Source organism: Adiantum capillus-veneris, chromosome 7 (assembly GCF_014529385.1).
Source record: "Adiantum capillus-veneris isolate H3 chromosome 7, ASM1452938v2, whole genome shotgun sequence".
In the NCBI taxonomy this organism is placed as follows: Eukaryota; Viridiplantae; Streptophyta; class Polypodiopsida; order Polypodiales; family Pteridaceae; genus Adiantum; species Adiantum capillus-veneris.
This window is the reverse complement of record NC_140937.1, coordinates 27760956-27775119: the sequence shown is the minus strand read 5'-3', so window position 1 is coordinate 27775119 and position 14164 is coordinate 27760956. Positions and strand designations below refer to the sequence as shown.

The window sequence follows — 14164 nt, the reverse complement described above, 5'->3', positions numbered from 1 at the left end:
CAATTAAGGAGTTTGATAAAAGATACCCAAAGGGATCTAGAACCAGCACCTAGGAAGATCCAGATTACAGACACCGTGTTCCCTACGCAACAACAACCTCACCAAGTCCATAGACCCTTGGACATACCTAGTGTCATCCAAGAAGAAAGTGACTTAAAGTCATGGGAAAGTGGGTGTACTCACTTCTGGATGGAAAGAATGTTTACAGAGGGACTACCTGATCCTATCAAAGAAATGGAGATCCCATCTTCCCCACGTCAAGGGACTCAAGGCCAAAAGGTGCTGTTAAACATTGCCAAATTGATGGATTTCATGTCTTCAGAAGTTAGAACCACCATCATGTCCAAACTATACAAAGACCCCGAGCTAGTCTCAGCTCTTCGAGCCTTCCTCAATGGGGAACTGAAGTTTGGGCTACCACAATTTGCACAGATGGATGGAGCTAGGGAGATGCCAATAGAGGAGGAACACTTAGATCCACAACCCAACCTAGATGAGAACCTTGTTATAGAAATACCTGTTAACAAGTTGGGACAATACTTTGAGGGTGATGAATCCAATGCGACTATACCAATCACTACTAAGGGATTAACTGTGAAGGGAATCCTTGATGGTGGCGCTGGGGTTAGCATTGTGACTAAAAATTGTTGGGAAACTATGGGAAGACCTCACCTTGCGACCACAACCATAGTAGTGAAGATGGCCAATGGGTCTATTATTAAATCTATTGGGATGCTAAAAGATCTCAAGATCAAGGTCTTTGGACATAAAATAAGGATTACCTTTATTGTTATGGATTTCTCCAAACACACTATGGCATCGGAGATGATCTTAGGACGTCCTTTCATGAGGGAAGCAAAAATGGTGCATGACTGGTCTAAAAACCATGTCTACTTGCAGTTCCAAGATTCTTTCCTTCGAGTGGATCTTGTGACGGGTCGAGCACATCCTCTAGGAAAGAGGTTTATAATTGATCATAGATCTGACATCACAGTTCACTCGGCCCCATTGCAGTATTGTTACACGTGTAAAGCGGACACTGATGTTGGGGAAGATTCTCCTTATATGGATGTACTATCTGAGATGACTGAGTTGGACAATGTGGATTGGGTCCACCTAGCAGCAACCATAGACACTTGGGGAAATAGGGGGACCTGGGTAACAACTGAGGGGGATGAAATGCCACCACTCGTACCCTTAAATATGCTACAAGCAATGCATATATCTTTTGACAAGACTCATCCTCATGTAACAAAGAAAACATACAAGTGGGTCCCTAAAGCTTCTTTAGCGACCATAGCTAGTGCTAAAAGACAGAAGCCTGGTAAGAGACATCCCATTCGCCCCAAGAAATGTAAAGAAATGTTGCGTTGGATTCTTAAAAAACTATTGGAAGCCCAAGGCTACTATGAAGGAAATGATCAAATCTGGGTGCCAAAACGTAAATTGTGCTCTTACTTGTCACCGGGCCCATGTGAGCTCAATCCTGTGGCTCCAAAACGAATTGAAGATCGTGGAAAGGAAAAAATCACGGAATGCTACACACCCGTTCCAGAGGTAGTTTGGGTACCGAAGAAAGAACGATTGGTTCCACCTAGCTCAGGAAGGGGGGAGTCCCATGAAGCTTCTAGCTCCTCATGTAATGCATCCATAGAGGTAAAAGCTTCTCCACAACCTCCACCTACAATAGTGGACCTCCATAAAGCTACAAAAGAATCCACACCTCCTAGTGTTCAAGAATCACTTGATGAACCACTTCAAGTTCGATCCTGGCAGAGTACCTTACCACCCTTGCAACTTGACGAGGCACCTAAGGTAAGAGAAAACTACTGGAAAAAATCCTCACCTATTATCGATTGGAATAATTGGTTTCAAAGGGTGACGAGCACATTTCAAACGGTATGATCTACCCAAGGAAGGGGGTAGTGTTTGCTGACAGTCATCATTCACTCACTCCCCTCTCAACCTTCCTCTCTGACCTCTTAATCTCCCAATCTTAGGAAATGTACATATAAAGCCTTATACTCACAAAAAACAAAAATAAAGAGCAAGAGCAATTAGCAAACGAGTATGCACAATAAAAGTCAAAACATTGACTGAGACCTACACATTCACATCCGGTACACTGAAACAGAAACCTATGTCTTAAACACCTTTGATCCTCATCACTCGAGTGATGGAGGGTAGGTAAGATTAGTACGATGGGAGTTCTGTTTTAGAGTTGAGTGATTAGCAAAGTTTATTTTTTCCCACTGATGTGCCTCCTAGAGGTATTCTTTGTGTTTCTTAGTGTGTACAGGAACGTGTTGCTGTTGTTAGGATTTGGACCTTCACTTATTCACCATATTTTCTAGAGAGAGAGTGCAAAAAATACATTTTCTTAGAAGGCCCTCCAAATGACCTCCGAAATTTCCTAATGTCGCACAATGTGCAGCAAATTCAAGTTCAAAGAGAAATTGGAGTATGTACAAGTATGTTCATAGCACTATTCGCAACAGACTATTAGCAGACAGAGCAAAGAAATTAGTGTATATGTATTGCAACGAAGATACTAAATCACATCGAAAGTGATGGCTACGAGGAGTAAATTCCAACCTGGTTGTATGATTGTCAAAACAAAAATGAAGAAGATTTCAATGTTGGTGTATCTCAATGCACTATAGATGAAATAGAAGAGAATTTGATAATAGATGTTGAGGTTGAATTACAAGGAGAACCACAACACTCAGACTTAGAAACAGATAACATTTCAACTGATTCAATATAGCTTGAGAGTAGAATGAGTAAATGTCAAAAACCATTGTAAAAGATCTTGTATTCAAATGTGTTTTGAGTAATTACAATGCAAAATATTCTCGATAGTACATAGTTTGTCGCGATATTACATAGTTTTTCAATCTCAATTGTGTTGCCCTGAAGTAGCATCTTGCTCATCAAACAGATTTCTAATTTTGCTAGGGGTATCTGGGCATGATTTCTTGAATTTATATTCGTTTTCCATGCCAAACATAATATATATTCTTTTTGGAATATCTTGTGAACATATTGCGCATCGACTATTGTTTTGCATCAAACGAATAAGACAAACTAAATGATAATAGTGACCACATATCAATGTATAGTACCCACTCCATCCATTAAAATTCTTGTAGCAAACTGGACATTGGGAAGATGAGGATGTATCTGAAGTAGACAAGGGGACCAACTCCGGATGCAAGACAAGGTGGCTGATGTGTGTCCCTTGTACAGGTGTTGGATTCACTCGTTGTGTTAGGATTTGAACGTCCTGACTTAAGCGATGAATGCTTTTCTCCATCCGGACTTGTGAGGGTTGCGATGTCTGGGTGGCTATAGAAAGACATGTTATTTCTGCATATTTCTCTGCCAATTGTGCCATGTAAATATCCTTCTCTCTCTTTAATTGTAGGTCGGCGCCTTCCACTATCAATGCCAGCTCATCTCGAGTGAAAGTGGCACAATTCTCCCTTAAATCATGAGTGGCAACAGTTGTCTCCTTTGACGAGAAGTCTACTGGTTGCTGTTGCACAAAGTGAACATATAACATTTTGGCAAAATATAGCGCACAATCTGCATTGTGCAGGGGATGGCCATAAACCTCCAAATAAATCCTCTCAGCGTTATCTTTGATACCATCATGGGTGCACTTCAAAACCTTCCACCTTCCTTTCTTGATCTCTGCCTCCTCACATGGCCATATTGTCTTGATCATGTCCTTTGTCACTTCTTTATTGATCTCTTTCCACTACATATGGTTTGGATTTTCCCACTTTTAGAGTCGGCGAGCAGTACGCATCGCTTGTTGTGCCGACATGCCGTGTGCCAGAGACTTCATACGCTGAAATGCATTAACAGCTGCTTGTTGTTGATCATCAGGCAATGATTGGGTGCCAATATCTTGTTCTTGATCGGCCATTTTCTCTTAGAGCTGCAGTCAACAGAGTGGCAAATATTTAATATCATTGGAAAAGATATATTCTCACTCATTGGGACACTGCGCGGAATCTACTAAAAACCACCACTTCAAATGCGACTAATTGAACCACAAGGAAAATTTGAAATATTGACAGTTAAATGATAAATTTGAAATGATTAAAGATAATTGACAAAGATAATTGACTCAATTAGGTGAACCACTTCAAACCAGATAATACACTTCAATAAAAAAAAGAATACACTTGACAAGACATGTATATCATAGAAATGTTTAAATCGAATAAAATGATGGTGCAAGTTCAACCAGTGGATGTTGCACAGGGTTAGGGTCTGTCTTTAAATGTCCTTTGGAAAATATTAACACGTCAGAAGCATTCCTTCTTTGGTCCCACTCTTTTAACTTCATCCAGCAATCTACTTTAATTCGAATAGCCCTCATAACATCTTCGTCCAGGTGGTGAAAAACTTCGTCTGGAAAATAAATTTTTTTGGCTGCACTCCAAAAATCTGTCAGCATGTCGAACAGGTAGCCCAATGCATAAATATCATTGGCTTTTGTGTATGCATCTACGCACCGTGGATCATATAGTTCGGGAGAAATCCACGGTCGCTTAGCCATCTCGGCGTTCCCTGCTCTCTGTGCATTCAAAACTGCTTCGTCTGACTGTGAGGTTGGAGACAAATAATTATTTGCTACGCACTTAGCAGGTGTTCTCAGCATCATATCCCAATCAATGATACCAACGCGGGGTTTATTGGCGTGAGTAAAGTCCAACATTACGTTGAACGGGTGCAGGTAACTGTGCACTATACCGGTCGAGTGGGCAGCCACAACGCCGTCGATTAAGGCATGACAAATTGCCGGCATCTGCTCGACCACTGCTTTGATCCGCACAGTGTTTATCTCGCTTACAGGGTTGTTTGCTATAGGCAATAACCTCCAGCCGTGTTGTAGCCTGTGTATGTGTCGTCTTAACAATCCGTGAGCGAATGGTAAGCCGCACATCATGTCGCCCACGGTACCCCCATTGTAGTATGGGAATATCGTGATCCAAGGAGCTTCTGTAGTAAACCCAATGCACCTTACAATGGAGGGGTGAAGTGTTTGCATTCCTTGCTCTGTCTGAAAGCTGTCAAATTTTGTCTCACTCCCTCCCTTGTAACATTTTCCCACATATGAAATGTGTTCTGGAAAAAATGAGATGCCTTTGATAGTGTACAATGTGCACACACCGAAGGAGCCTGCTCCAATCCTCATACCTTTTACCAAGGCTTCATGAGGGATGCCGACAAGATGAGCGCACTTTGCATTCAAAGCAATGCGCATGATTGTGCCAGTGCCCCTGGCATCGGATCGACCTCCCAAAGCTGCTTGCGCATCTTGGGCCATCTTCAATCTCTTGGGTAAAGCTGCTTGGTCCTGCGCTTTCACACGCTTCATATTTACCTTCTGTTCTTCCCACAATTTATCTCGTAGCTCTAATTTTGACATGTCGCAAGCAGGTGGGATATCTTCCTTTAAGTCTTTGTAACATACTTTCATATTGCCCAACACTATCTTGACCTTTTTGTGGGGGTCAAATTCTCGTATCCCAGCTGGACTCAACAACTCGTATTGGCCTTCAAGTCGCAACCTGTGCTCTGTGTTCCCCCATATAGCGCTAGTGATGTCTTTGATGTAGATATCGCCTTCACTAATCTGTTGTATGCGATCAGGTGCACATGATGAGACCGCCAAAATGCATTCTTTACGAATGGCACGCATAATACATTTCTTTTGATCTGGCATCATATTTGCACTGGACAATACAAAAACAACATATCAAACACAAATTCATGGTTGCGAATGACAAACACTCTCACACTATCTCAGGTAAACTCTTAACCACCACTTGAAGACTTTAACAAATGTTATGAAAATATTGATAAAAATTGAATATAATCTTCACTTAAAATTGCAATCTGTTACACGTGTAAAAAGCAATTCAAACAAATGGTTTATAAGAACTTAATTCAGACCAAACAATACATGTTAACGGTCTTTAACATTTCAGCATATATTGAATTTTTAACTTATAATTTTCTCCATGCGCACATACTAATTCAAACAAAGCACACACCGACTTAAAATCTTCAAAAACATTTAAAACATTGGAATATACAAATTGGACTAGCAAATTGTGTTCATACACTTTTTTACATAGAATTTATGTAAATGTAGCAATCAAAAAGCGATGATAATTGATGCTCTTTAAAAGATACAAAAGAATATTTAACATGCAAATTGTATATATTTAGATTTTTTGCAGAGAATTTATGTAAATGAAGCATTAAAACTAGCGATAATGCTTGAGAGTCCTTTCAAAAGATTAAAAACGAATATTAAACATGCAATTTGTATGCAAATATTTTTTTACATGTAATTTATATAAATGGAACATTTAAATAGCGATGATTGATAAATAAACTATTCTATATAAATGAAACATTTAAAATAGCGATGATTGATGAATAAAGTATTCTATATAAATGGAATATTTAAAATAGTGATGATTGATGAATAAAGTATTCTATATAAATGGAACATTTAAAATAGCGATAATTGATGAATAAAGTATTCTTTTGAATATGATTAGCTAGTATATAATTTCAAATGGACAGTTAAAAACTACAAGATCAAACAATTCATACATTTTGTATCTGAAATACTCTTCACAGCCGCGTTACCGACCAAGTATTTCATATACTTAATACTTAAAAAATTAATTGTACATGCACATACAAATTATATGACGTTCGTACGGCCGGGTTAACGACCTGAACGCCACATTTATGCAAAAACATATGCTTCTAACAAACGACACTCTATTAGCCGCGTTACCGACCAAGTGCCGCCTGAATCTAAGGAAAAACAATGGCCTACATACGAACATCATATAGCCGCGTTACCGACCAATGCCCATATGTTTTCTTGGGAAAGGGGAAGGGAAGTTGACTTACCATAAGGATACTAGATTCTCCGCGTTACCAACGTAGTACCCAGACAGTAAGCCAATACTTACCACAAGGACACTATCTTCCCCGCGTCATCGAGGTGATGTCCCCGTGATAAGCATTGTTCCGTAGAACAGCTTACACACACACTCCCATTGTGTGGTAAGGTACCTTATGAATGCCGCGCACTATGACAAAAGGCACGCTACCACACAACACATACACACACACAACACATACCCGGATCGTGTGGTCAGGTACTTTGATGCTACCGCGTACTTCGATGCAGAGCACGCTCCCACACGACCCCCTCTCTCTCTCCTCTCTCTTCTCGACGTACCTGCAAAGGTGGCGCAAGCGCTCTCTCTCTCTCTCTCTCTCTCTCTCTCTCTCTCTCTCTCTCTCTCTCTCTCTCTCTCTCTCACACACACACACACACACACACACACAGAAGACGAAAGCGTTAATACACCCAGCGGGCCCGATCGGACCCGCGTATATATAACGTTAATAGCCCGCCGGGCTTTCCTATTTCCTCGACGAGCTCGCAGGGAAAATTGTAATACCCGGCGGGCCCGCCGGGAAAACAGAAAAGCCCGGCGGGATTTTTGTGGGTTTGCAAGTCACCCTAAACCGGTTTATGTGTGATCATGTAAATGTGTCAATAAGACCTTGTGATCACACAAAATTTGACGTAATGACGTAAATATTAAATCCCTGTTTGCATCTCCCGAAAATAGTCCAGAGATTGTTGGCTCTACCCAAGTTGGGCATATTTCGCAATGAGTGCATTCGAAGAGACACCGACATCTCGGACAGGAAGCTCCTCAAGCACTTTTTGTGCTTTATCCACATTTGGCATAAATATCAACGTTTTTTGTACTTCCACATGTGTGTACCTGATTGACACTTGAAAACATGTACAACATTTGAGCTACCCTCTCTCTACATCTGTTGAAAACAATCGAAAGCTTCCTGACCCTGTTGGACATATCGTGCAATCAATGCACTACATGAGAGAGCATTGCGGTAGGAAGCTCGTCGAGGACCTATTGCAAGGAAGTGTTGATCTCACAATAGAATGACTTATTCTCTTTCCATCCATGCTTGCTTGTGTGGTGGATATTGATGTTTTCTTGGCACTTCTCTGTGTTCACAAAACCAAGATACCTCGACCACTTCAACTACGTTCTGGTCCAACTCTACACCCCAATTAACCAGCACCATCTCGCTTGAACTTACTTCTGCGTCCTAAGCCACTCATCATCACATTTATCCATGCGCTATGGGTTGCTCTCACACAGTATATTGAATCATATTGACTATGCCTGCAGTATCCATACACTTTAACCACAATGTCTTTGTGCATCTTTGATTGCTATGTGCTAGTTTAAGGTTATAGCCTTTTCCATGTATATGTGAATAGTGTTTTTTTAGAGGAGGCATGAGTCCTTGCGGGTAGTGAGTGCCTTCTAAGCAGGCCCTTAGCTCACTTGTAGTAGTTTAGGCTATTAGAGTAGCCTTATTTCCTCTTTACTACGTTTTAGTCCTTTTCAGTACTCATAGGTCACTCAGCTACCAGGTAAGCACGAAAAGTGGAGCAGCGATGGACTGTGTGAACCAAGTTCTCCATCGGCACTGCTGCCCATCGGTCCACCTTGGAAAATAGTTGAGGTTGATGGGTAGTGTGAACCCTCTTTATTGGAACGACACCAATACTCGAAAGAAACTTTTTCCAAAAAAAAACTTTGACAAGTCTATATATGAAAATAGGTCTTCTCACCTTCAAAGTTAAAATTTAGAGGAGTTCTTTGCGATCTTTCTCTCTCTCTGGCCACGGTATTTATTCCAATCATGATTTCTTGCCAATTCATTTTCAGCAGAAGACAATTATATGGATCTTGTAAATGTTTTTCCAATTCATTTTCGCTAAAAGACAATTATCTGGTGTCTCCGCACCCAGCACCTGCGCATAACTCTCTCTATGGACAGATGGCGATTGAACTTTTGTAGGCACGGCTCCGTGGAGTGTAGCCAGTTGTGCGAGGGCGGACTGCATGTAGTTGCAGAGCTGTGCATGACCTAAGGCTGCAGGCCGGGGATGCATTGCCAGGGTGTGGCAACCCTTGTGCTTGACAGCGCCCGCAATGACTCCCGAGATGCACCCACCCCATGCAGGCTTAAAAGAGGCACCCCACCCGCAGCCTTGGCTTGGTGGCACACATGCAACACTGTCGCAATACCCCACCACCAACACTGCCTCAGCCCCTGCAACAATACCCAGATAACAGGATGGCTGAAGAACACCCAGAGCCCACTTATCGCCCTAGATCCTACTGTGAAGCGCCCGCATGAGAGAGAGAGAGAGAGAGAGAGAAGGGATGGCTCTGGTGATTACAAAGAAGTGAACACTGAAGCCGCGTATGGTCCTTCAATCTCGCTCTGCTTGCTGCAACAGAAGCAAAACTGTATGCCCACCTTATCGCCCTTAGATCCTGCTGTGAAGCGCCCGCATGAGAGAGAGAGAGAGAGAGAGAGAGAGAGAGAGAAGGGCTGGCTCTGATGATTAAAAAGAAGTGCACACTGAAGCCGCGTATGGTCTTCCCATCTTGCTCTGCTTGCTGCAATGTCTTGCTTTGCCAAACCCCCTGCGGTATCCTGCATTTCAAGGATTTGTCCCATGCTCCACTCACCCGCAGTGCGAGACCCGCTCTGAATTCAATGTATCGGCAGCCTCTCTCTCTCTCTCTCTCTCTCTCTCTCTCTCTCTCTGTGTGTCTGTGAGCACACAGGCGACGATGCACACTTGCCTGAAGTGGCCGGAGTAAGCATGTTCCACCATGTGTCCTGGGGGAGGGCTTTGATGATTAAAAAGAAGTGCACACTGAAGCCACGTATGGTCGTCCCATCTTGCTCTGCTTGCTACAATATCTCGCTTTGCCAAACCCCCTGCGGTATCCCGCATTTCAAGGGTTTGTCTCATGCTCCACTTACTCGCAGCCCGAGACCCACTCTCAATCCAATGTATCGGCAGCCTCTCTCTCTCTCTCTCTCTCTCTCTCTCTCTCTCTCAGCGCACAGGCGACATTGCACACTTGCCTAAAGTGGCCAGAGTAAGCATGTTCCGTCAAGTGTCCCGGGGGAGGCACCGGAATCCCTTCCCCCATTATGATAGTATAGATAGATGATGGTTTGCATGAACCTACACATGGCAAACATCTGATGGTTTTATCTAATGGTGGAGGAATTGCACCACAATAGGCTGGCGTTTAGAAGCTTTTATCCCTTTTTTCTAGACTGCTTGTTACCTAAAAATGCTCGCTCCAAAAGTTCGCTTCTTACATAGTCAAGCGTCTCTCTCTCTCTCTCTCTCTCTCTCTCTCATGTATGAGGTAAAAACAAGTCTACACAAGAGGATGGTGTACAAAACATGAAACAATCACTCAAAAGAACGCTCAACCCTCAAGCTACCCCACCTCTCACCAATAATGCATTATAACTCACCAATAATGCACCCTAACTCACATGCAACTTACCCTATCTTCCAAAATAGTATACCTCACCCCTTCTTTCTCTCTCCTATCATATCCCATGATCCAAATACCCCCCTCTCTCTCTCTAAAGGGCGCCATATCTCTTGTCTTGTAGCTAAATAACCTTCCCCACACTCACACACACTCAGTTTCACTGAAAAAGGTACCCACAGATCCATCCCCACCCAGTGGTTACCTGTTTTTTCTTGTGTTCACACACATTTGCACACAAATTCACTTCTGAACACACTCCCCTCTCTCCCCTCTTGTAATTACTTTATTCTCCATGTCACCTCTCACTTTTTTTCATCAACCCATCTCTCTCTCTTAGTCTCTTTCTCATGAGACTGCTGTTCTGGCACATATACACACAGCCAGACAAGTGGGGCCCACAGTCACATGGCCTATGTAGATAATGATTTCTTCATTTCTAAATTCTAGAATTCCTCCCCCCTCCTCCCCTATATAAAGAGGGGTCACCATCACACTAAATACACACACAACATCACCAAAGAACACACTATGCATTGTGTGTGCCTAGTGCACACACACACACACCCACACCATCACCGCAATCACCATGCTTGTTTTGAGCATGACCTCTACACCCTTGGCTATGGAAGATGAAGGGCAACTAAATGAAGGATGATGGCCATAACCCTCGTGCGAATCTTCGCCATCAACTCCCACCTATCCGTCATGTGCTCTACCACTCTCTCCCTTCTCATTCCCCTACCCTATGCTCCCCATTTCATTGCCTTATTCTCTAAATAAAGCTTGAGGTTTTGTGAGTATGTTTTCTTGCAATGTTTTTCCCATGTGAGGTGTGCGGAATCGCCACCTAGTCTTGTGTTTGGAGTGAGCTTGTGTATGTGTGAAGGGTGTGCGGATTCGCCATCCTTTTGTGGTGCCTAAGTACTAAGCCGCTATACCCCCTCCCTCTCTCTCTCTCTCTCTCTCTCTCTCTCTCTCTCTCTCTCTCACTCACTTGATCTCATTCCCTTTCCTCTTCATCATTACTCCCAAGCATCCATCTCTCTTGGATGAAAAATTTGTTATGGTGGTGTATTGTTTGCGTCCTAGCCGCTGAAGCTAGGTGGTGCCCCTGTTTGCTTTACCATGACAGGCTCGAGGCGCGCCATTCGGTCCCCGGTGTTTTAGAGGCCGTCGGGGGTTCGGGGTTCGCTTTGCTCCTATCAATGGACGAGCAAGTGCATTTGGATAGTTAGGCAGCTCGTGGGTAGATACTTCTCAATCATGAAAACTGCCTCAATGGAGTTAGCCCTTGCGACTGCAATGGATTCCTCTCGTATCTCCTTGGAAGAGATCCACCGCACTAGCTCTGAAATCTTGTATATGCAGGACCACACTTCCTTCGTTAAACACCCCTTGATCGCAATTGGAATAATAAATTGCAAGAACTTATGCCAGTCGTGCGATTTCAATCCTGATAGTTGATCGTCACGGGTGAATGCTGTCTTGAGACACCGCATGCATCCTGTTGGCGTCCTGAACTCTGAAATCACCCTTTTGACTTGTCGTTCATCGCTTTTTAGCAATACGCATGGCGCTCTTGGAAGCTTTGGTTGGCCCGCTGCATTGGTGAAAGGCCACAGCTCTGGCATCTTTCCAACTGACTGCAAATCATCTCGTTAAGCTCGATTGTCTTTCATTCCTATGATTGTCTTCCAAAGGAGCTCTCCCACATTCTTGAATATATGCGTTGGATCCAGCAAATGGTTAATTAGTAGATTACCCTACTACAGCAACGTATGGAGAATGGACAAACGCTTCATTCCTGGAACAGGTTGCCCCTCATGTTTCTCCCATCGGCGACGCCACTCTTGTACATGCATAGGACGACATTCAACATGACCAAGCTGACCTTCGTGCAAGTGATGGCCATCTGGAAGATAACGATGGTGGCTTTGATAAATTGTCTTTCAAAGCGAGGCAGAATAGCACACATCCAAAGACGACCCGCAAATTGGACATGCATTGTATCCCGAAGTTGTAAGCCCTGCATATATTAAAGCATGATTCAGTACTACAGAAAGTGCTTGCGAATAGCGAGAATTTTGTAAATCATCCACCATTACCAGAAGCTTCAGCGTATCCTGGCTTGATTGTACCTATTACCAGAAGAAAATATCAAATGACCCTTCTTGATGGCAAGCCACGGTGGGAGGTTGTAATTGACAAGGCACACAGGCCAAGTTCTCCATGACAAGCAAGCCAAATGGATTGACTCCATCCATTGCCATGCCCAAACGCAAATTGCGTGGTTCACTCTTAAAATGAGGCCAAGTATCTTCAATGTGCCTCCAAGACTTTCAATCAGCGGGCACCCTAAATGTTGCATCACTAGATCTATTTGTAGCATGCCACCGCATCAACTTTGCAATGGAACCACATTGTAGGGCATTGCTCCGCACTTAGGACATGACAGACAATCTGCAAATTCATTGCGAACAACTTTGCAATGGAACCACAACAAAACATGCTTTTTCTCCTCGGAATAATAGGAAAATTCCGCAACACTTTAGTTGGCACTGACTCGCCAACCGCATCTTATTTGTAGCGCATTGCTCCGCACTTAGGACACGACAGACAATCTGCAAATTCATTGCAAAAAAGAATGCAATCATTTGGACATGCATGAATCTTGTTGTAGTCCAAGCCAACTGAGGTCAATAGTCGCTTTGCGTCTAGCCTCGAGGGGGCATTTCATTGCCAACCGAGAGTAGTTGCTCCCACAATAACCTGTTTAAGCCACTTTAAATTAAAACCTCTCCAAGCACGTCACCGTTGCAATCGAAAAATATCCTTTGTAAGTTACGTATCTAAACAAAGCAGTGACGCTTGCATCTGACCACTGTACACTGACTGTAGATTCAAAAACGACAGACAAGTACGAACCACATATATTTTGGCACCTTCATAGATTGGTTGACGTGCCAACTTTCTCAACATGTCTTCAGGAGATAGGCGCACGTCTTCTGGTGCTGCTTCATTAGTGTTCTCCTCGCTTGGCTTGAAGAAGGCATCCAACATCTCCTCCATGCTGTCGTCTTGTGTCTGTAAGCCCTCCAAATGGTCAAGTCATGTTTGTGGCCGGTTGCTACATTCCTCACTATGACTCCAACTTTTATGCTTGCTTGAATATGGATAGAGATCAGCCCTTTGTTGAACTAGAGGAAGACATTGCTCATTACAAGGATCAAGGTGAAGTCATTGTTTTTGGAGACATGAATGCTCGCACAAATATGCTACAACACGACACACAACAAGTAGACATGCCGCATGTCTCAAGAAGAATGGATGACTCATACATGTATAATCGAAGTTCTAATGATGCAAAAGAAGTGGATCACTATGGAAAGTCACTTCTACATATGTGCAATAGTACCAGAATGCTCATTGCAAATGGTGTATCTCTATGGCAAGGCACCAATGACTTTACATGTAGAAAGCACAACAGTGCTAGCGTGATTGACTATATGTTGTTCTCGGAAGCCACTCTAGAATGCATACAAAGCTTTACACTTGGTGAATGGAATCCGGAATCGGATCATAGGATGTTATGTATTGACCTCAAGTGTGGTAAACGGCCCGAGCATGTAGCCTCCAATCATGATGTGAATCATTTGTACCTACGTCTAGACTTCAAACGAGCACTCATA

At 43.0% G+C, this 14164-nt stretch overlaps 1 protein-coding gene across 1 annotated transcript in view; it reads right to left on the bottom strand.

Moving 5' to 3' along the window:
• Positions 1 to 4225: 4225 nt before the first annotated feature.
• Positions 4226 to 14164, bottom strand: part of LOC147453601 (uncharacterized) — a 33319-nt gene continuing 23380 nt past the window's right edge. Inside the window, exon 2 of the mRNA XM_086516939.1 lies at positions 4226 to 4878. Within this exon, the coding sequence (XP_086373065.1) occupies positions 4226 to 4878 (653 nt within the window). The remainder of the gene's footprint in view (positions 4879 to 14164) is intronic.